At 36.5% G+C, this 23,937-nt stretch overlaps 2 protein-coding genes across 2 annotated transcripts; one reads left to right on the forward strand and one right to left on the reverse strand.

The window, feature by feature from the left end:
- Positions 1-3,834: 3,834 nt before the first annotated feature.
- Positions 3,835-18,069, reverse strand: LOC146531793 (uncharacterized). The gene is made up of 4 exons (XM_085198302.1): positions 17,840-18,069; positions 17,196-17,335; positions 4,894-5,113; positions 3,835-4,660 (listed from the first exon to the last, which is right to left on the reverse strand). Exons 1-4 carry the CDS (start codon positions 17,988-17,990, stop codon positions 4,581-4,583), a joined length of 591 nt encoding a protein of 196 aa, XP_085054428.1. The 5' UTR covers positions 17,991-18,069; the 3' UTR covers positions 3,835-4,580.
- On the forward strand, positions 11,180-11,965 carry LOC146531794 (uncharacterized). The gene has a single exon (XM_085198539.1). It carries the CDS (start codon positions 11,180-11,182, stop codon positions 11,963-11,965), a length of 786 nt encoding a protein of 261 aa, XP_085054665.1.
- Positions 18,070-23,937: the final 5,868 nt, after the last annotated feature.

Consider the following 23,937-nt stretch of genomic DNA (forward strand, 5'->3'; position numbering starts at 1 on the left):
CAAAACTGGTGAGTTCCGGACGGGTAGCTCTCAAGCTTCTCGCCGATTTTGGCGATATGCTGGGACCTTGCTTTGGCAATTTGCCGCTTAAAGGACCTAGAGGCCCGGTTATACTCTCTTTTTGAGGCTTTCACCTTCGGATCCTTAGTAACCAGTGCCTCGGCCCAGATTTGATATGCCTCGCGTTTGCTAAGGGCAGCAAGTTTGCAAGACGTATCAAACCAAGGCTGTGACTTGCCACCGATGGGCACTACAGTGCTAGGAATGTAAAGTTCCATGCCCTGCAGAACCACGTCGGCAACAGCAGCGGCACAGGTACTAGGATCATCAGAAGAGAAGCAAACCGGTCCCCAGGGATAAGATGAGTAAAATGTACGCATCCCATCCCAATCTGCTGACTTGTAGTGCCGCGACGAGTTGCGGGTGTTATTCGACTGCCGCGCTGAACGGGCACGACACTCCGTACCAGGCAGTGGTCAGAAGACCCCAAAGGAGCATCGACGACCACCTGGTACTGTTCCGGGTGCGAAGTCAGCAGAAGGTCCAACAAGGAGGCATTGTGGTTGTCCACGTCCGGAAGTCGCGTAGGCGACTCGACCAATTGGGACAATCCATTCGCCGTAGCAAGGTCAAAAACGGCCCTCCCAGCGTGGTCGGTGGTGCGTGATCCAAGCCAACTGGCATTGTGCGCGTTAAAATCGACAAGTATCACGACCTCAGCAGAGGGGATCTGTGAGAGCATATCGTCGATGGCCGATTGCATGTGCTCCATGAGCCGATCCGTTTCCGCATTGCCACTGTGGGACATGTAAAGGCATGCGTAGACTCGGGTTCGATCGTCCGAGTCAACACGGAGCCAGATAGTCGACAGGTCCCGACCTTCAAGATTAGCAAGACGACGGAAACTCAGGTCCTCCCTTACGTACACAGCGACCCCGGCATGAGGCATAAAGTTGTGTTCTATTTTATAGCCGCGGTATTGGAGGTAGGCTGTGTCGCTCGGTCGGACAATTTGAGTCTCCGTCAGAAATAACAAGGCCGGCCGTGCCGTCTCAAGATGGTGGTGGACGGCATTCAGATTGGAGTGAAGACCCCTGATATTGGAAAAGTCCACGTTTAGTGTGGTAGGGGTTGCCGTGGGGCGTACGTCTCGTTTGCCTTGTTTGCAATTTGGTCTTGTGCGCGGTACGTTGCCCTCCCCAGAATTCGAAGGGCAGCCTGAGCTTGAGGACTCAGGGAGGGATTCCCCAGCACCGGAGGTGCTGGTACCCTCCTGGGGTAGATTCTCTTTATGTGCCGCTTTCATATTCCAGGGAGGGGTGGGGGTTGGGCTCCGGAGCCCGGCATTACCTAATGCGAAACGCAGTGGCATAAAGCCACTACTTAACGCCGGTTTTAAATGCCGGGGTTGGTAATGATCCGGTCAAGTCTGCCCAAACGTGATGGCATTACTGGCGACGTGACTCTACCACACGTACTTTAGTCGCCTCTTACGACACCATCAGTACCAGGGTGATCCTATTCTAGGCCGGGATCACACGGCCGAAAATAAATAATCGTAATAAAAATTTAAGCCAATTATATTTTTTCTTTTCAGCAAATTTCCTTTATTTCTATCATTACAGCGCTTGAGTGGCTTTAATGAATTTCCGTACTATTTGTAAAATGCTTGTGCTTACTTAAATCTGTTTCCGTAATAATATTGTTCCTTAACCAACTAAACCATTATTTCAGGTTAAAATTAGTTCTCTCACCATTTTCCAAACATAAGGAGAGGGAGCGGATTGTAAAAGATAAATAATATAAAAGTTTTAAATTATCCTTAATAGAAATCAAGCGGAAAAAAATTGACAAGCCGCCATTCTGGATGCTCGCCAGGCGCACGGTATTGTGACTTCTTATAAACGCCAAAAATTCAATGTACAAAATGTACTCACCTTTAATTTAGCCATTTTGTCACGTCCCGATGGAACTACAGATAATTTGTATCGGGAATACAAATAACATGATCCAAGGCGGCCACCAAGTTACTCGTAATTCCATAGAGAGTATATTTTTAGGTCGTATATCTTTACTCTTTCTTCAAGTACTTATGCAAGCAATTATATTTATTTTACACACTACTTTTTACTTACAATAAGAATTCTATGATACGCTTTAATCTTTAATCACCGATTGGAGATTAAACTTGTACTTTTACTTGAGTTGATTTGTAATTTGTACTATTAAAATTGACGTATTCTTTGAATTACCAGCCTCAAGTTTTAATAGATTCAGTGTCATTGCCTGTCCTCATTTATCCTCTCAACGTGAGTCGAGTTAATCTCTATATCGAGGTCAACGTGGCTCTTTGAATCTTTGTTAAATATTAAAATTTTATTATTTTATACAAATAACTAGCGACCCTATTGCGGCTTCGCCCGCTTTTACTACTGGATTATTCATATAATGTATGTTTGCAAAGCACTTAAGATAATGTGAAAATTAATTAAACCCTAATGCAACCCGCATTTTCGTAGTTTCCATAAGGATTTTCCAATTGTTTTACACAGCAAGGATTTTTTAGTAGGTACCGTAATTTTAAATCTGTGCTACTAATCTTTTTAAGTACTTATTAAAATATATTTAAATTACTATTTTTAGATAGTTAAATTACATTAAATAATACATTCAACTCGAATTATCCAATATATTAATTATTATATCCAATATAATTAGTGCAAACGCATCTAAATCTTCGTTGCTATAAAGGCAGGCGGGTTTTTTTTTCGAGCTTGTGGTTAATGCTGAAGAGGGTATTCTGTCCCTGATGAAAAGCAAGCACTACGTGGCTGCCTGTAACGAAAATTAAATAGAATGCATCGGCCGGGAATTGAACCCGGGCTGCCCGCGTGGCAGGCGAGCATTCTACCACTGAACCACCGATGCGTGTAAGACAGGCGGGTGCGGCGGACTCGCTTGTATAAGCATAACGTCGCGAGGCGCGTTTCGCAGCAAGGATTTTTTGATATTGGAACAACTTCTAAAGTACTTATTAAAATGAAAAACAGAAAAGACAGTTTTGATCTACATTAAATGGCCAACGTAACTAATATACTTATTTATATGCTGAGAGTAAGGGATAAGTGAAACCTGACTCGATACAGTTGATGTGTGAACGGCGTGATGTGTCAATAATTAAATGCGTTTTTCTCTAAAACTATTCGCAATTTCGAAATAGTTTAAAAAACAAATTTTATCTTCGTTTAACGTAGAAATTTAATAAAGTATTTTAAAGGATAAGGATTAATACCATTATGGAAAAATATCCCTCACAATAAAAAATATATTGAAATTACTATTTTTAGACAGAAATATGATCACTACACGTTATTCTTAAAAGATAAAAATATGCTATCGCGGACTTTTTTGTAGATCTTATTAAGAGGAACCATACTCCAGTACATTTTTTTCATGTAGTATTTACCATTAAAGCGGCGCATGCGCCAAAGTGTCTCAGCGGGTAGGACTTTATACACATTTATCGTATTTATGTTAATTTACATAAGAATGTACAAATAATAAACTATATATAAACCTTCCCTGAGAAATACTCGACCTAATGGTGAATACCGGATCCTAATCCGTTGGGTGGTTTAGAAGAAGAAGAGTTAGAAAGTTCAGACAGACACAAAAAGCGACTTTGTTTTATAAGATATAGGATTACGTGATTTAAAATATTATACAGTCGTTGTTTAATATAAAGTCTATATAAATAATATATTAATTGATATTAAACAGATACTGAACTACTTATTTAATAAGGTTTAAAGGTTCAAAATAAAATGCAACACGTTCATATTATAATTTATTTACACATCCTATTTTATTTAATGAATAAAATAATAAAAAAGGTGGACTTACTATTTATTAAAGATAAAAATATTATATCGTGCAAAGAATTAATATCTTAAGTGAAACACAGCCATAGATTAACGCCTATATTTATACATATTGAATTAATTCACCATTACGTTACAAAAAAGTTTCAAAGATTAGGCTCAAATGAATTCTTTAATACAACAATCTTGTGGCACATCTGTATATTTTCATATGGAGAATTAAAGATTGCTTAAAAATATACAAAATTATTAATAACTCAAGTAATACAAGTCTTCGGAAAGATGTAATTCTAATATGATTAATCACTACCTACACCTTTTTACATTTTATTTGTTTACATTTGATATGAAAAAAATAAAAGCATAATAAATTCTATCAATTGTTTTAGCATTTTCTTTAGTAAATCTAGTAATTTAATAATATCGTAGTGTTCTTGTAGACGGTGTTAGATGGAATATGACCTATTTTCTGTCATTTGATATATTAAATATTTGATCTATTCATCTATTTATAGATTTAATTAAATTTACTTCGATTGTAAGTTTCATATGCTATCTAATCGTATTCCTTACTTACCGTGTAGTGCTTAATGCATTATTACAATATTGATTATTTTTATGGCTCATAAAAACCTCGTTGAGGCCGTTATTTTATATACATTTATTCTAATATCACTTGAAACATATTTAAGCCAAACCTCATAAGCTCACAAACTTTGATATTTGTTTAAAAGTCCATAACAGTACGAGTACAAAACTTTTGCTTTCAGCAAATGTACCTGCAACAAAACAATAATAAATATATATTTTTTTATCCGGGCCGTCGTGACTCAGTGGAACAGCGTCTAACTGTAAACGCGACAGTTGTGGGTTTGATGTGGAGTCGGGGGGGAATTATTTTCACATCTAAGCTCTGGTAAGAAAACAAAGGTCGTTGCAGGCACACCTTCCATGGTGGAACCCCCAACTGATAACCAACAATAGCAAAAAAACAATAAAAACCATTGCATACCTCCATTAGACACATACTTGGACAGCAGCGTCCGCGAGTACACCGTGACGGTGGCGGCCGCGTCCCTCATCACGGGCGGCTCCACAGGCAGGGTCGCCTCGCAGCGCACGCGCAGCGCCCCGCTCGCGGCCGCCGGCACTGCCACGCGCAACACGCGCCAGGACGCGCGCAGCCCGCCTGCTTGTGGGGCGCTTAGGTCGAGACGTTGCCAGGGCTCTGTCTGTAACATTATATCTATATATATAAAATCGAAAGGTCACTCACTCATCACGAAATCTCAGAAACTACATGTGCTAGGAATCTGAAATTTTGCATAGGAGTTATTTATAGGACCTAGGTGCTCGCTAAGACGGGAATTTGTAATATTCGACTTCTAAGGGGTTGTTTTGGGGGTTGAAAGTTTGTATGAAACTTCGTTACTAATGACATTTGTCTTTGTCACATTCGTTACTAAATGCTAGGAGTCTCAAATTTTGTATAACGTCACTAGGACGTAGTCATGGAGACAGAAATTAATAACAACATAGTTCACGCGGGTGTAACCGCGAGCGGGCCGCTAGTCTATATATATAAAAGGACTTGTCCTCACTGACTGAGGTAAGACGCGCGCACAGCCGTAACCGCTGATGGTAGAAACGTGATATTTGGACAGATGTTTACTTTCGTAACCTGGACATCCACTAAGAAGGGATTTTGAAAAATTTTAACCCTAAAGGGGTGAAATAAGGGTTGAAAGTTTGTATGGAAAAGATTTTAAATCTGGACCGATTTTTATAAAATTGTAAATTCAGACTCTTAAAAATATTTAATTGAACACGTGTTTCACGGTTTTCTAGATATTACCCCCTAAGGGTGCCAATAAGGGGTTGAAAGTTTGTATGGAAAAATCCTTAATCGCCACCGATTTTTTAACCGACTTCTGTAAGAAAAGGAGGTTATCAATTCGACTGTATTTTTTTTTTTTTTTTATTTTTTTTTTTATTTTTTTTTTTATTTTTATTTTTTTTATGTTTGTTACCTCATAACTTTTAACTGGGTGGACCGATTTTGATAATTTTTTTTTTATTTGAAAGGTATAGCTTCCCGAATGGTCCCATTTTTTTTTGGTCCATGTCTGACAATGGTATCCATGAGAAAATCACATAAGTCTTAAATTTGCATTATGCATGTGCGCGACTAATAGCCGAATAACTCAATGTCGCGCCAACCGATTTTGATGATTCTTTTTTTATTTGAAAGGATACACTTCAAGGATAATTTGGTGAAAGTTTGGTTAGGTTTCGATTATGAAATCCTGAGAAAATTGAGAAAGTTTGTTTTTTTTGGTCAAAAATTAATTATACTGTAATAGTTACAAGCAAAAACTTTTTAAATTGATGTCAGAAGTGAGATTCCTGATCGTTGCATTTCTTTTCAACCAATCTCAAAAAAGAGGATGTTCTCATTTTCAACCAACTTCAAAAAAGGGAGATTCCGAATTCACCCGAATACTTTTTATGTTTGTTCTTGTCAATATACCAAAATGTAACTTTACACGAAAATAATAGCTAATTAAATGAAGTTTTACATAGAACAATCACAACCACTCGTTGACAACCACTACCACCACCATCACCACTCTTTCAAGAAGCATCATTTTAAGATCTACCCATCACTAAAAATCGTAAAATAAATTAATTTTTAACAAAAACAAAAACCGACTTCTAACAACGAACTAAAAAGTGAAAAATAATTATATAAAGATTTTATAATTTTGAAGTCGGTGTCAAACTAATGCTAAAACACCTTTACTACAATATCTAATTACTAAGCCTGTTTGTTTTACTTGGCACCGACTTCAAAATTATAAAATCTTTATATAATTATTTTTCACTTTTTAGTTCGTTGTTAGAAGTCGGTTTTTGTTTTTGTTAAAAATTAATTTATATAAAACTAGCGACCCTATTGCGGCTTCGCCCGCTTTTACTACTGGATTTAAGATAATGTGAAAATTAATTAAACCCTAATGCAACCCGCATTTTCGTAGTTTCAATAAGGATTTTCCAATTGTTTTACACAGCAAGGATTTTTTAGTAGGTACCGTAATTTTAAATCTGTGCTACTAATCTTTTCAAGTACTTATTAAAATATATTTAAATTACTATTTTTAGATAGTTAAATGACATTAAATAATACATTCAACTCGAATTATCCAATACGTGCAAACGCATCTAAATCTTCGTTGCTATAAAGGCAGGCGGGTTTTTTTTTTCGAGTTTGTGGTTAATGCTGAATGCTGGTTAATGCTGAAGAGGGTATTCTGTGCCTGATGAAAAGCAAGCACTACGTGGCTGCCTGTGACGAAAATTAAATAGAATGCATCGGCCGGGAATTGAACCCGGGCTGCCCGCGTGGCAGGCGAGCATTCTACCACTGAACCACCGATGCGTGTAAGGCAGGCGGGCGCGGCGGACTCGCTTGTATAAGCATAACGTCGCGAGGCGCGTTTCGCAGCAAGGATTTTTTGATATTGTAACAACTTCTAAAGCACTTATTAAATTGAAAAACAGAAAAGACAGTTTTGATCTACATTAAATGGCCAACGTAACTAATATACTTATTTATATGCTGAGAGTAAGAGATAAGTGAAACTTGACTCGATACAGTTGATGTGTGAACGGCGTGATGTGTCAATAATTAAATGCGTTTTTCTCTAAAACTATTCGCAATTTCGAAATAGTTTAAAAAGCAAATTTTATCTTCGTTTAACGTAGAAATTTAATAAAGTATTTTAAAGGATAAGGATTATTACCATTATGGAAAAATATCCCTCACAATAAAAAATATATTGAAATTACTATTTTTAGACAGAAATATGATCACTACACGTTATTCTTAAAAGATACGAATATGCCATCGCGGACTTTTTTGTAGATCTTATTAAGAGGAACAATACTCCAGTACATTTTTTTCATGTAATATTTACCATTAAAGCAGCGCATGCGCCAAAGTGTCTCAGCGGGTAGGACTTTATACACATTTATCGTATTTATGTTAATTTACATAAGAATGTACAAATAATAAACTATATATAAACCTTCCCTGAGAAATACTCGACCTAATGGTGAAAACCACATTCAAATCCGTTGGGTGGTTTAGAAGAAGAAGAGTTAGAAAGTTCAGACAGACACGAAAAGCGACTTTGTTTTATAAGATATAGGATTTGAAACTTAGACTCTTAAAAATATTTCATTGAATACATATTTCGTGGTTCATTTTAATTCATCCCCTAGGGGTGGAAATAAGGGATTGAGAGTTAGTATGGAAAAGTCTTTAAGCCGCCACCGATTTTTTTTAATTTTAAATTTAGACTCTTAAAAATATTTTATTGAACACGTGTTTCTTGGTTTATTTTAATTCATCCCCTAGGGATACAAATAAGGGGTTGAAAGTTTGTATGGAACAGTCTTTAAATCGCCACCGATTTTTATAAAATTTGAAATTTAGACTCTTAAAATATTACATTGAATACATGTTTTGTGGTTCATTTTAATTCATCCCCTAGCGGTGCAAATAAGAGGTTGAAAGTTAGTATGGAAAAATCTTTAAATCGCCACCGATTTTTTTTAATTCTAAATTTAGACTCTTAAAAATATTTAATTGAACACATGTTTCTTGGTTTATTTTAAATCATCCCCTAGGGGCACTAATAAGGGGTTGAAAGTTTGTATGGAAAACTTTTTAAATCGCCACCGAGTATTATAAAATTTGAAACTTAGACTCTTAAAAATATATCACTGAACATATGTTTCATGGTTTATATTAATTCATCCCCTACGGTTGTAAATCAGGGGTTGAAAGTTAGTACGGAAAAATCCTTAATCGCCAACGATTTTTATAAAATTTGAAACTTAGACTCTTAAAAATATTTCATAGAATACATATTTCGTGGTTCATTTTAATTCATCCTCTAGGGGTGGAAATAAGGGATTGAGAGTTAGTATGGAAAAGTCTTTAAACCGCCACCGATTTTTTTAATTTTAAATTTAGACTCTTAAAAATATTTAATTGAACATATGTTTCTTGGTTTATTTTAATTCATCCCCTAGGGATACAAATAAGGGATTGAAAGTTTGTATGAAAAAATCTTTAAATCGCCACCGATTTTCATAAAATTTGAAATTGATACTCTTAAAAATATTTCATTGAACTGCGAAAGCGAAGCTGCGCGCGTCCGCTAGTAGTATAATAAAAGGACTTGTCCTCACTGACTGAGGTAAGACGCACGCACAGCCGTAACCGCTGGGCGTAGAAACGAAAAATTTGGACAGATGTTTACTTTCGTAATCTGGACATCCACTAAGAAGGGATTTTGAAAAATTTTAACCTTAAAGGGGTGAAATAGGGGTTCAAAGTTTGTATGGAAAATAAATGAAATCGGCACCTATTTTTATAAAATTTGAAATTTAGATTTTTAAAAGTATTTAATTGAACTAGTGTTTCATCGTTTTCTACAATTCTCCCCCTAAGGGTGTAAATAAGGGGTTGGAAGTTTGTAAGGAAAAATTCTTAAATCGCCACCGATTGTTATAAAATTTGATATTTAGACTCTTAAAAATATTTAATTGAACATGTATTTCATGGTTTTCTAGAATTCACCCCCTAAGGGTGCAAATAAGGGGTTGAAAATTTGTATGGAAAAATCTTTAAATCTTTAAAAATTAAAAATATTTCATTAAACACATGTTTCATGGGTTATTAGAATTCACCCCTAAATACGCAAGCGAAGCTGCGCGCGTCCGCTAGTATAGTATAACTAAAAGATATATGATTGATGATTATAATTCATTATGATTAGTTTGTCCCTAACTTGACGTTTAGGATAAAACGGGTCTGGTTGCCCCCAAAGAAAAGGGAGCGTCATCAATCTCTTCATACACGCCCTCCGCGTTCACGGTCAGCTGAGGTCTCCCCATTTCTTTTTTACTTTCTTTTTTCCCACTCACTTTTGCCTATTATTAAATAATACTGAGTAATATTTAATTATTAAATGTTTTAATATAAATATTTACAAATATGACCAATCTGTCTGTCTGTGTGCGGGATACAGCGTGATGCTCAAAAAAGTCCCCCGAGATAGCTATTACTGACTGTCACGTAACGTAAGCTAGTTTTATTGTTGTAATGCAAAATAAACACATATTTTAACTAAAATCTATGCTCAGTCATGTTTCGTTATGGCACTACATGTATTGGTTAAATTTGATTACAACAGATGAGACAAATTTGAATATCGGAAACATTTTAACATTTTGCCCCCCTTTTCATATAAAATGCAATATAAAACTACGGGAAAAAGACTAAAATATTTAAAATTTATTTTAAAACTCAATAAATTGCTTTAATAAAATTGAACTATATACATTACTTAAGTTAAAGGTTAAAAAGTCACTGTTGTATTTATTTTAGATTATCGATTATAGACGTATTTTTCAAAATTTGCTTTCAATTATATCATATCTTTGAATAAATCAAGTACAATCCGATTTTCTATCTGATTCTCCTTATTTTGGCAAAGTATTGCAGGTTAAAACAAATATAAATAGAATGAATCTATTTAATTAGATGACTTATCACTATTCTTTATGCAGTGGAGTGCTTAATGTATGCAAGTCCATTAAAAACTTCAGAGTAAATTTGCAATGTTAATATCCTGTTTTTCATACTAGCACAGACTAGTAAAAGCATTGTAGAGTGTGTTAACATTTATGGAGGAGTAACAAGTATATGTTTAAAGTAATACTTGTACACTTTTAAGCTCAACGGTAACAGTGACGTAATCGTTTTTAGCAAAATAGGAACGCTACTATAACATTCATACATTTAGGTATACTATGTAAAGAGAATGTAAAATGAAATTGTAGCAAAACAGAATAAATATTTATATAGCATTAAAACTGAGTCATAAAATACTTAAATATAACATTAATTTTCATATTTATTGCCATCACATTTTATGGCAATCCGGTTTACGGTTTCATAAACACCATAAAGTGTCTTTTTAGGATCATTACAATCTCACTTCACGATATCATGGGATCCATCATACATTTTAACGTTACTGAAATTTGGTCCCTTGGAGAAAGTATTCCTACATTTGCCCATTTCATAACAAAGAGTAAGATATAGTTTATATTAACTTTGTTTTCTTTAAGACTGTTATTTAACAGCTATATTCCTTTTAACTAACTAACTGACTATCTTTAATCATATAATTTCCCTTTCAATTCACAGTTCATAAACTATTATGTATTATTATCCGGGCACTAGCCCGGAGTCGTATAATAGCATTCAATTTATTCTAACAAAGGCGCTCTATCAAGATACATATACACTTACCTCTATGAATGAGATGTTTACTATGAAGATGAGTGAATTTCAGCAAGAATTAAGCAAATCCTCCTCTCCTATCACTACATCTTCTTTGGCAACCGATTTTAACAATTTTAAATCTTTTACACTCTCTGCACTGAATACCCTGCAAAAACAGGTGGAACTTATTGGCAGAGAGATGGATCGCCAAGAGATGCGTCGGCGGAGAAAATCGTTGCTTTTCCACGGTATTGCAGAGCAAAAATCTGAAGATTTGTTAGCAAGAGTTGTTACCGTCATTGGTGATAATTTGGATTTATCCGATTTTTCAACTGCCAATATTAAGTCCTCGTACAGGCTAGGACGTCCTTCTGAAAAAGCACGTCCCATTGTGGTTAAATTTACAGATGTCACCACTCGAGGTAAAGTCTGGTATGCAAAAACCAAACTAAAAGGGACTGGCATCGCGCAGTCGGAATTTTTAACGAAAACTCGACATAAACTTTTTCTTGAGGCGAGGCAGTACTTCGGTATTAATAAGTGCTGGACAAAAAATGGCAGCATACATGCAATCGGTTCTGACGGCTCCAGTCATGAAATCGAATGTTCTTCTGAGCTGCATAGTTTAGCAAAATCCAAGTCGCCACAAAACAATGCTCCAGTTAATAAAATCACTCAAAAGGTAACAGGTGCACGTCCAAAACGACTTATAAAGAAATAATGATTTTATGTTTGTTTACATTCTGCTTGTCACACTGCATACTATAGTAGTGATTGTTATTATTTTCTTACTACCTACACGTTATGTTATTTTTATACTAAAACAATTAAATGCTTCTAAAACAGATTAAAAAGTGAAATAGTTGTAAAACCTTTTTGTGTGTTAAGTGTTTTAGTTACTTTTACTAATATTATTTTCTTTTCGTAGTGTGTAAAACATATTTATTCATTTACTTTTGTAGTATATTCATCTGTCGTAAAGATTTCTTTTTTTTTATGGCAACTGACAGGTGGGTAAAAGAATTCAGTTAATTCTAAAAGTATTATATTTATTATATAAAATACAATTATTTATATTAAGTACTGACTTAATACATATTAGTCATTATATTAAAACTTTTTGTTTTTTCTTCTTTTTTTTTTTTATATATACACTAGTGGACGCGCGCAGCTTCGCTTGCGTATTTAGGGGTGAATTCTAAAAAACCACGAAACATGTGTTCAATGAAATATTTTTAAGAGTCTAAATTTCAAATTTTATAAAAATCGGTGGCGATTTAAATATTTTTCCATACAAACTTTCAACCCCTTATTTGCACCCTTAGGGGGAGAAATCTAGAAAACGACGAAACACGTGTTCAATTAAATACTTTTAAAAATCTAAATTTCAAATTTTATAAGAATCGGTGCCGATTTAATTTTTTTTCCATACAAACTTTCAACCCCTATTTCGCCCATTTAGGGTTAAAATTTTTCAAAATCCCTTCTTAGTGGATGTCCAGATTACGAAAGTAAACATCTGTCCAAATTTCACGTTTCTTCCATCAGCGGTTACGGCTGTGCGTGCGTCTTACCTCAGTCAGTGAGGACAAGTCCTTTTATATATATAGTATATACATTATATATATAAAAAAATAAGAATAAAAAAAAGAATAACAATAATAATAAAATAAATAAATAAATAATAATAATAAATATATATTTTCTTGTATATATTTATTATTATTAGTACATATGAATATACTACAAAAGTAGATGAATAAATATGTTTATTCTTTTTTGTAATCAATGAAATGTCTAATTCTTCAATAAACATAGACACTTATTATTCTTTTTCTTCTTCAGAAGAAGATTTAAGTACCAATAGCTTTCAGAGTATTCCCTCTTTAAATGAAACTTTAAACTCTCATTTCACTCCTTATCCAAAAAATCTTAATGTGGTTCACATAAATGCTCAGAGTATTCCGGCTCACTATCCTGATCTTCTGACATCTTTTGATAACACCAACGTTTACGCCATATTAGTTTCTGAATCGTGGTTAAAGCCTTGTTTACCATCGACAGCATATTCACTCCCAGGATTTCACCTGATTCGAAATGATCGCACTAGACGGGTTGGTGGTGGAGTTGCGATTTATCTTCGCGCTCACATACAATTTAATATTCTTGAATACTCTCAAGACAATAAAACTGACGATACCATTCCTGAGTACCCTTTTACTGAGCTGACATTCGCGCACACAAAGGTCATTCTTGGCGTTTACTATAGCCCTTCGCTTACAGTGGATTATTTCGGATCATTTGAAGTTCTTCTTGAAAAACTGACTCTTTCATATAACCACTCAATTATTATGGGGGATTTCAACACGTGCCTGCTTAAAAATGATAATAGAATAAATCGACTAAAGAACGTAGTAAACGGAACTAATATGCACATTCTCCCTCTATCCTCCACTCACACATTCCCAAACTGCACCCCTTCTCTTTTAGACTTAATTTTAGTTTCTTCCATTGACCATGTTGCAACACATGGTCAATGGAATGCTACCGCATTCTCCTATCATGACCTTATTTTTCTATCGTACAAAGCAAAACCTCCCAAAACAAAATCGAGAATATTTCTCCAGCGTAACTTTACTGGTATGGATTTAGAACGTTTACGTGAGGATGCTGGAAATGTAGATTGGAATATGGTTTATACAGAAAATAGTATAGACAACCAGATATCTGTATTTAACTCCCTTATTATTAAATTATACGATACTCATGCTCCTATAAGACCCATACGTATTAAGCACCTACCGGCTCCATGGCTTACGGAAGATATAAAAAATTTACAAATTAAAAAAAATTGTGCAAAATTAAAATATAAAAGTAATGTAAGTGAGAACAACCGGATAAAATATATTAAAGCGCGAAATCGATGCAACAGGGTGTGTAGGGATAAACAACGACGCCATATTCATAAGTCTGTTGTCGAGGAAGACAACGTAGAAAAGGCCTGGAAATTTCTTAAATCCCTTGGGGTTGGGAAAGCAAAGCAGAACTCTAATCCTTGTAATATAGATTTAAATAAACTTAATATTCATTTCTCTCCTTCTGTTACTACTGATGTACCCACTAAATTAAGATCTCTAAATCAAATTCGTGCCTTACCCACCCCTATAAATCCCATTTTCAATTTCACTCAATTCACCGAAAGTGATGTTAAGAAGAATATATTGGCCATTTCATCTGACGCTGTTGGCGCTGATTGCATTAGTCGTAAGATGATCATACCCATCCTTGATATCCTGATTCCTGTCTTAACAACAATTCTAAATTTTTCCATAGAAAGTGATACCTTTCCTTCATCCTGGAAAGAAGCTCAGCTAACGCCACTGCCTAAAAACCGCAATCCTTCTTCCATGCCTGATTACCGACCTATATCCATTTTACCATTTCTATCAAAAGTCCTTGAGCGTCTCATACACCAACAACTTACAAAATACCTGACTCATAACAACCTTTTTAATCCTTTACAATCTGGTTTCAGACCCGGTTATAGTACGACTAGTGCACTGGTTAACATATCGGATAACATTCGTCTGGGTATGGAGAATCACCAAGTTACCGTTATGATTCTGCTTGACTTTAGTGACGCCTTCAATACCATAGACTTTGATATCCTATTAGCCATTATGTACTCTCTTAACATATCTCCTAAAGTGATTGATTGGTTTCACTCTTACTTGCATGGTCGCAAGCAACGTATCCGGACACAGGATTCTTATTCTGAATGGTCCCCGGTGCTTGCTGGCGTTCCACAAGGTGGCGTGTTGTCCCCTCTCTTATTTTCACTATTTATTAATTATTTCTGTCATAACATTGCTTCTCCCTACCACCTTTACGCTGACGACCTGCAAATATGTCGTCAAAGTTCGTTGCACGATCTTTCAAACACAATCTTAGCACTGAATGAAGAACTGAGAGCTAGAGTAAATCCTTAGGCTTAAAACTAAATGCAAAAAAGACTCAAGCAATTATAATAGGTAGTCCAAGACTTATCTCTAAAATTACGTTTCATGAATTGCCATTATTATCGCTTGATGGAACCTGCGTCCCTTTTACTGACAAAGTTAAAAATCTAGGAATTATGTTTGACCAGCATTTATCCTGGAAACCGTTAATTAGTGAGGTAAGTAGAAAAATATTTTCAGCTGTTGCGTCGTTACGTCGACTACGTAATATCTTACCCATTCCTACTAAGGTTGCGCTGGCACAATCACTCCTACTACCAATTCTCGATTATGCTGATTGTTGTTATCTTGACATAAGAGAGGAGCAATTAAATAAGCTTGAGCGGCTCCAAAATGTTTGCATAAAGTTCATTTTTGGACTTCGCAAGTACGACCACGTATCCGAATTTCGTAAAAAAACTCAAGTGGCTCCCTATCCGACTTCGCCGGAATACTCATGTTCTCTGTCTTTTGTATAATGTTCTCTTTTCTACGCATTCCCCTTCATATCTTAAAGAACGATTTAAGTTTTTATATGAATCACATAATTTGCCACTTCGCTCTAAGTCTCGTCTAACCCTTGAATTTCCTCGTTATTCTTCTTCCTTCTATACCAATTCCTTTACTATCAAATCTGTCCGCTTGTGGAATTCCTTACCCATTACAGTCAAACAAGCTATGACTATACAAACATTTAAAAAGAGGCTGAAAGATTATTATTTAACGCTATAAGTACCTAGGTTTCGATAGTATTTTTTGTATTTATTTCATGTTCTTGTTTCTGTGTTCAAAAAAAAAGAATATTTTATAAACAAAGTATTATGTATTTATTTATATATTTATGTATGTGTATGTATGTATGTATGTATGTATGTATTTATGTATTTATGTGTGTGTGTGTAAAACTAGATATCAGCTCTGTACACCCCTTCCCTTTTAAGATAATGTATTCTCTCCTCTACCCAAAGGTTGCCTGGAAGAGATCGCTCTCTTAGCGATAAGGCCGCCAATTGTACTGTTCTATGTATTAATACATGTATATGTGTCTTTTCTATGGTACAATAAAGAGTATTTTGTTTGTTTGTTTGTTGTTAAGAAAATCATCATAACATTAGTAAGATATCATAAAAGTTAAAAATATTCTCTTTCTATTTATAAAATGTATTTTATTTTCTGAATATGCAAACTTTCCCATATCACCGTTCCCTAATGAGTGAGGAGAGAGAAGGAGGTCACATACAAGTTTTCCTCATATACAACAAACATACCACCTCCGTATATTCTAATGAGCACATTTTGTTATTAGCTCATTTCCAGGTAGTTACAAAGTGAAACCACATATATGCGTGTTCTGGTAACATTTCTTCTATTCTTTTGTCTTGTTTTCTAGGTAATGCAACTTTTTCTAGAGAATAGCAGTATTGTAGTTCTTATTCGGAATTTTATTTAGGTTAGTTGTAAGTTTAATAATAATTTCAATGCAAATAATATTTATTATTTAAAAAAGTTGGGATTATTATTTTATGGTGCAAATTTGGTTGACGGTAGACTTATCTAAGAAAGTTTTTTCTCGGTTTAGGATGAATTCAGCAACGTCAGCTTTAAATCATGTTTGAAATAGGTTGCAAATTATTTATAATTACTTTTATTTACAAGAACAGCGTTAATATGATGAGGCAACATATTCAATCCATTATAGTCATAAATATTTTCATTTCATCAGCATCATGTTGTATCTCGCGTTGTAGGCAGAGCGAGCCTAGTGTTAAGACACTCCACTCCCCACTTTCCGCACAATTCAGGGGGATTTCCTCGACACCAGAAAGAAATGAAAATATTAAATATTTAATTTCTTTTCTGCGAGTCAAACTTCAATTATAATCTTTAATAATTATTATGCACCAAAACAATTATCATTGCTAGACTATAAAAATATTATAATTATATACGTACCTTCGCAATCTCATCGTCTATGTACCAATTAATATCAGAGGGCGGCAGGGAGTAGTCAGAGGAGCAGTTGAGCAGTACCTGCTCGCCGGGCCTCACTAGTGTAGGAGCGCCAAGTATTGTGGGGTCCTTGTGCGGCATGGCTGCGAGGGAAATGAACTTTAGTACGAAGATTTATGTAAATTAAATTTGCTAACGAGTGTTGAGTTCATTACGAGTTAGGTTGCCTTTGGGTGTTCGCAAATTGTTACGAACAATTGAGCTTCTTTATTTTTTTTTTGTGGAACTGGAGAGAGGTTTTTACCTTTCTCCAGTTCCACAATATTATATAATGGAGATATTATATTCATGGAGTTTTTCCGGAACGCATTTTTGTCATTTTTTGAATTTTATTGTTTGGCTATAAAAATTGTTCGTCAATCCTCTTATCAAACGGCATTTATTAGAATAATTAAGTAACAAGGATAAAACTAACATATTAAAAAAAAGTTATCCAAAATGATCATTAATAAATAGCAAGGAAAAACAAAGTTCGCAATTACAAATCTATAGGGTACTTTTTGTGGACTTGCAGTTATGAAATTCGGCACGAAATGAGAACTTACAATACAAATAAAAGTCAAAATCCAAATGTAAAGTTGTCTCACCAACAACAGTCATATGTTTCGTCTGCCTCGCTATCTGGAACTTGGGCCCCTCTGTGGACACCTCGCACGTGTAGGCAGCTCTCGCGGCGACGGGCAGCGGCATCACGCGCACCGTGCACGAGTCCTCTTGGCAGGCGCCGCCTTGCACCATTATGCCGGTCACATTGAACAGCCGGATTGGGACCTGTGCAGATATTCATTGCTTAGTTCAACATCTCCTATAAACTACTAATGTGGGATCAAATTTTGATATACTGGAGTCTATTATCTATATCTAGACTAAAAATCTTATATCTAGTCTAAAAATAAGAGTTCAATATAATATTCATATATAATTAATGCAGTCAGTTGCAATAACTATTTAAGGATATTTTATTATGTATACATGTGCTAGACCTGTAGCTTTCAACTATTTTTCTCTTTCCACTGACCTTAGCTTTTTTATAAAATTATTTGTTTTTGTCTGAAAAACTATACTCATTTGAAAAAATACATTTATTTTAAAATCATAGACAGATAAGTTCATACTTGTATCATTAGAAGAAACTGGATAAAAAAATGTATCTATGCAAGTATTAGATGCAAGAAGCAGGATTAGTAAGCAGATTACAAATCAGATTTGAGTTTTCTCACACATGTGATGTAACGCTGGCATTTTTGGAAGTAACTTTTCAATTTATATAAAGTGACGTACCTACTGTATGTAGTGTACTTACGTTCTTTTAAGAGTACTTTTAGTAATAAAAGTTTGAAATTTCCTCTCAGTGAATATATTAAAAGAGATGTTATTGACTTTAATACATTCCGCGGTGCAATTTCATTTCACGTTTAGTTGCCATTAAGTTATAATAAACTAATGGTCCGGCCGCGGCTTCGCTCGCTTCAAATACGCAATTATTTATCTTGGGAACTCAATTATGTTTATGTTATTATACATGCTCAAGGCGTCAAGTATAACGACGTCTAATATAGCTGTGTCAGACTTAGAGAAAACTGCACCAAAATATTAGCGTAGTTTAAAAGAAGTTAGTACACGGATAATAAAACTTTGAATCAACTTTCTTTTATATTTATACTATGTATAGACATAAAACAAAGTTAGTTAGTTTTAGGCTATAAAATTTTACAGGTAATTTGTATAACTCATTTACTAAATTCATATCATATTCATTCGGTATCCGCATTATACTTAAATACTCGAAGTGACATCACTACGCGTGACTTAGACTCAACTAGTGAAAATGAAGCATTCAATGCAACCAATACGATATAGCTCACGCACTGGCAGCGGGTGAATGCAGTTGATGTGTCTATTTATGTGACTTATGTATTATAAATATTTTATCTATCCGCTGGTCGATCACATACTTGGCATCAGCTGGTTGCACTGGCAGCGGGTGAATGCAGTTGATGTGTCTATTTATGTGACTTATGTATTATAAATATTTTATCTATCCGCTGGTCGATCACATACTTGGCATCAGCTGGTTGCACTGGCAGCGGGTGAATGCAGTTGATGTGTCTATTTTTTTTTTTTTTTATTTTAGAAACTACATCCACGGGCGCATAGTTGCCCGTGCCTTTTTTTATTTTATGAAAGTTCTTTTAATGTGGCGTACTTAATTTTGGGACAATTTAAACTGTACTTATATCTAGAGCTTATACTAGAGGGGTTGGATGAGACCCCTACCGACAATTTTTTTTTTTTTTTTTTTAATTATTATTATTATTATTATTATTTTTTTTACATATATTATTATAGTATTTTGTATAATTATTATAGTCTTTTGTATAATTATTATGTATATAGGTGTGGAATTTTAGATTTGGCCTGGCTTATGCAGAACGCCTTCCTTAAGTTTTTGGATCAGTGCCTCTATCACCCTATCGTCTCTTTGTGACATTGCCCCTTTTAGGTTCGCCTCCACCACCTCCGTAAATGAAGCGCCCACCGCTCGGCTGATGAAGTTGCCTATTGCGTCACCGCCATCGTCAGAGTAATAGACACAGGTGTTGGTGTGTCTCGTCACTGCGACGACTGCGTGAGAGACGCTCTCATGTACTCGGATCCGTGCGCGTCCGGTTCGGACGATGACGACGTCTGCGAAGGTCTGCCCCTGGGCCTCATGGATAGTCATGACTCGCGAACCTGTTCCAGCTCCATATCCCTGGTCTTTCAGCTGCCTCTTCTCCTCCTGCGTGTGGACCAGATATAGGGTGCCGTCATTACAGTGTGGTATTCGCGCGTCGGTGTATCCGAGAACCTTTAGGGAGTGGACAATGGGGCTTGCGGAGTAAATGCTGTTATATACTCCGGCGAGGGCATAGGCGACGTCCATTGGGCTCCGATGTGTGCAAGGCAACTCGCATGTGATGTTGGTTGTCAAGCTAGGCCTACAGTACCTTAATTCGAATAGATTTTGTCTGTCGATGTAAGGCAGCTGTTTGATATCTCCGATGAGTGTGACCTCGTTCGCTCCTGACAGTCTGGCCGCCATAACAATGGCCCCGAAGTGGTTCATGAGGGCTTCGTCCACCGTTAGCCGGTTTATAGCTATTCCCTCATGAAAACCGTTGACTAAGATCGAGGCCATTGTTCGCACTCTCTTTGTCGCTTTCGTGCCAAGGCGGTGCGCCAGCTTCTCTCTTAGATCTTTCGCGGCCTCTACTGTGGTTGTCGCTACTACTTCCGTGTCCTCATCGAAGTGTTTGATAATGTGAGTTGTCTTACCACACCCCGGAACCCCATTTACCCAGGAAAGTTTTGGTAGCTCCCAATTCACGAAGGCTGCGCCCGGCTCAGGATCGCTTGAAATGGCGTTTGCCATTCCGAGTATCCTATCGTCCAGCATCACCCTCGTGCATTCGGCCACTACTACCACTTGGTCGCTCTCTGATGTTAGGAATTTGGGGGGATCGTCTACTCTTTCACTTTCGACCAGGCCTATAAAGCCCTTGGTGCTGCTATAGGCCGCCATGTACTGTCCCGTCATGCTTCCGTGAATGACACGGGAGCTGACGTTGTCATAGATGGCGGCTTTGGCTTCATCGAGTTCTACTTCCAGTAGTTTGAAGTTCCCTCTCTGGAAAGTCTGAAGGATCTTTTTACAGACATTGGTGTTTACCTCGCGGGTTGCCTTTAATGTGGCTAAGAACTCGATGAACGCATTTATAGCATGTTCCTTTGGGCTTCTGGCTATTTTTAGGTCAGGTAGTGTTATGTTGCCTCTGCTGTGCTCTAGTACGCCTTCGCGGTGTCCTTTTTGTTCCCGTTGATTTCGGGTATCGAAAAAGGCTTTGACCTCTCTCTCTTGCGTGCTAGTTTGGCGCGCAGCCTTAGAGGCAGAACATTTTGGGGTTTCTTTTTCCCTTGGAGCGACGACTCCCAGAATGGCCCTCGCCAAAGTTCTCGAGATGTTATGTTTGGGGGTGGGTGTGGTCTTGCTTGTGGATGGCTCGGGGTACAGCTTCTCTTGCAGCCTCTCGGATCCGCTCTGCTTCGGCGTTTCGGTTGGAGCCTCTGTTGAGGGGGAAGGTAGATGTTTCTTTGCCTTTAGGAAGTCAAGGCATTCCCCCCTGTCTTCGTAGACGACTAGCTGGTGTTTGTGGGCGACCTTGAGGCATTCGTAGTAGTTTGCTATGCTGCCTCTATAAGGTTCTACCCTCATTGCGTCTACGCTTATGGTCTTAGGGGCTCCTTGCGGCGTGCATTCCCGAACTCTTCGGAGGATCGAGTCAAGTTGGGCAAAGGGAGATTTCTCCCCACATTCGAGCAATGCGATCACTTTGTTCTGTGACCGCAGTATTCGGCAGGGGGGTTCAGCCAGCCTTTGCCAAGTCAGTGAGTCTATTTTTGCTGACCTCACCGATGTTTTACTCGTGCTTCCTTTGAGTAGGGCTGCTAGTCCTGGTGAAATTTGGACTCTATCCGGCGGTTCCGAGCGACTGAAAGCTATTCCCACCCTTTCTGATCCCTCGGCCATGAACAAGGCTACGCTCCTGACCCTTATTCCGGGTTGTCCGTCCGCTGCCTTCTCATTTAGCATTGCCGTCACGTTGGTTGTGGCCAGTGTTGGTGGATTGTGCTGTGGCGGGTTTACTTTTGTGGTTAGTTTTTTCCACTTCTTTGGCAGGCCTCCTGTGGTCTTTTCGAGGGAGGCCAGTGTCTATTTATGTGACTTATGTATTATAATATATTTTATCTATCCGCTGGTCGATCACATACTTGGCATCGGCTGGTCGCACTGGCAGCGGGTGATTGCAGTTGATGTGTCTATTTATGTGACTTATGTATTATATATTTTATCTATCCGCTGGTCGATCACATACTTGGCATCGGCTGGTTGCACTGGCAGCGGGTGAATGCAGTTGATGTGTCTATTTATGTGACTTATGTATTATATATTTTATCTATCCGCTGGTCGATCACATACTTGGCATCAGCTGGTTGCACTGGCAGCGGGTGAATGCAGTTGATGTGTCTATTTATGTGACTTATGTATTATATATTTTATCTATCCGCTGGGCGGTCGCATATTTGGCATCAGTCGGTCGCACTGGCAGCGGGTGATTGCGGTTGATGTGTCTATGTATGTGGCTCATGACTCTGACATATTTATATTATTGTAAGGTGTATACAAGTGGATTTGATGATAAAATGTTGAGATGTACCTATAACTTCGGGGACGAAGTTGTGTCAGTTTGGCCGTAATAGGTTTATAGAATTAATGGTGATTAAATAATAAATAATACATATATGATTGTTATCATATGTAATGTTTTGTAATTGACATTTGACACTTGTCATTGATTTGGCGTTTAAAATATCCGTCTATGATTTGGTAGTTAAGTAATGGATTACTATAGAATTATGATTATACTAGCGGCCCGCCCGCGGCTACGCCTGCGTGAACTACTTTATTTACTTTTTTTTTAATTTCTGTCTCCATGAGTACCTACGTCTTATAAGTGACGTCCATGCAAAATTTGAGACTCCTAGCATTTGTAGTAACAAAGTTTCATACAAACTTTCAACCCCAAACTCAACCCCTTAGAAGTTGAATATTGCAAATTCCCGTCTTAGCGAGCACCTACGTCCTATAAGTAACTCCTATGCAAAATTTGAGATTCCTAGCACATGTAGTTTTTGAGATTTCATGATGAGTGAGTGACCTTTAGATACCTATAAACAACTTGAATAAAGTTTGTTTAAAATTAATTATTACTTCTGGTTAATTCTACACATAATCATTTTAATTATCAGTAAAGAAAATAATAAATATCTAAAAGCAGAATGTAGTATTATTATTTCGTACACTTCGCAGATGACCTCATAGATATAAGCAACACTTTCGATTCACGTGCTACTATTGAGGAAAGTTTGTACAGCTACTGAAATATGTATATCTAACTAAAGTGTATATTACCTATTTAAGTAAACATTTTAACTATATTATTTATTTAGGCTCAGATAAGTATTTTTAGGGTTCCGTACCTCAAAAAGTACCCTTATACGATCACTTTGTTAGTGTGATCACCTTGTGAGATCTTATAAATAAAAAAAAACCTAAAATTGGGAATTTATATTTTTATATCAGAATTATAAATATAGCTGATACCCTCGACTGGTTTTTTTACAGTTCTATGAATATTTATTATGAACTTAGTGTAGGTAATTAATCGCATAATGTCTCTTATGAAGGCAGAGAAAATTATCTGCCCATAATTAGTTACAAACATTACGATCATTCGACATCCGGTTAGTTTTACCGACTTATAAGGTTAACGCAATATATATATTAAACTAGCGGCCCGCTCGCGGATTCACCCGCGTGAACTATGTTATTATTAATTTCTGTCTACATGACTACGTCTTAGTGACGTCTATGCCAAATTTGAGACTCCTAGCATTTTTAGTAACGAAGTTTCATACAAACTTTCGACCCTAAAAACAACCCCTTAGAAATCGAATATTGCAAATTCCCGTCTTAGCGAGCACCTACGTCCCATAAGCAACACCTATGCAAAATTTGAGATTCCTAGCACATGTAGTTTCTGAGATTTCGTGATGAGTGAGTGACCTTTCGATTTTATATATA

The sequence above is a fragment of the Heliconius melpomene genome, chromosome 15 (assembly GCF_056956725.1).
Source record: "Heliconius melpomene rosina isolate 202511_hmr_F chromosome 15, ASM5695672v1, whole genome shotgun sequence".
In the NCBI taxonomy this organism is placed as follows: Eukaryota; Metazoa; Arthropoda; class Insecta; order Lepidoptera; family Nymphalidae; genus Heliconius; species Heliconius melpomene.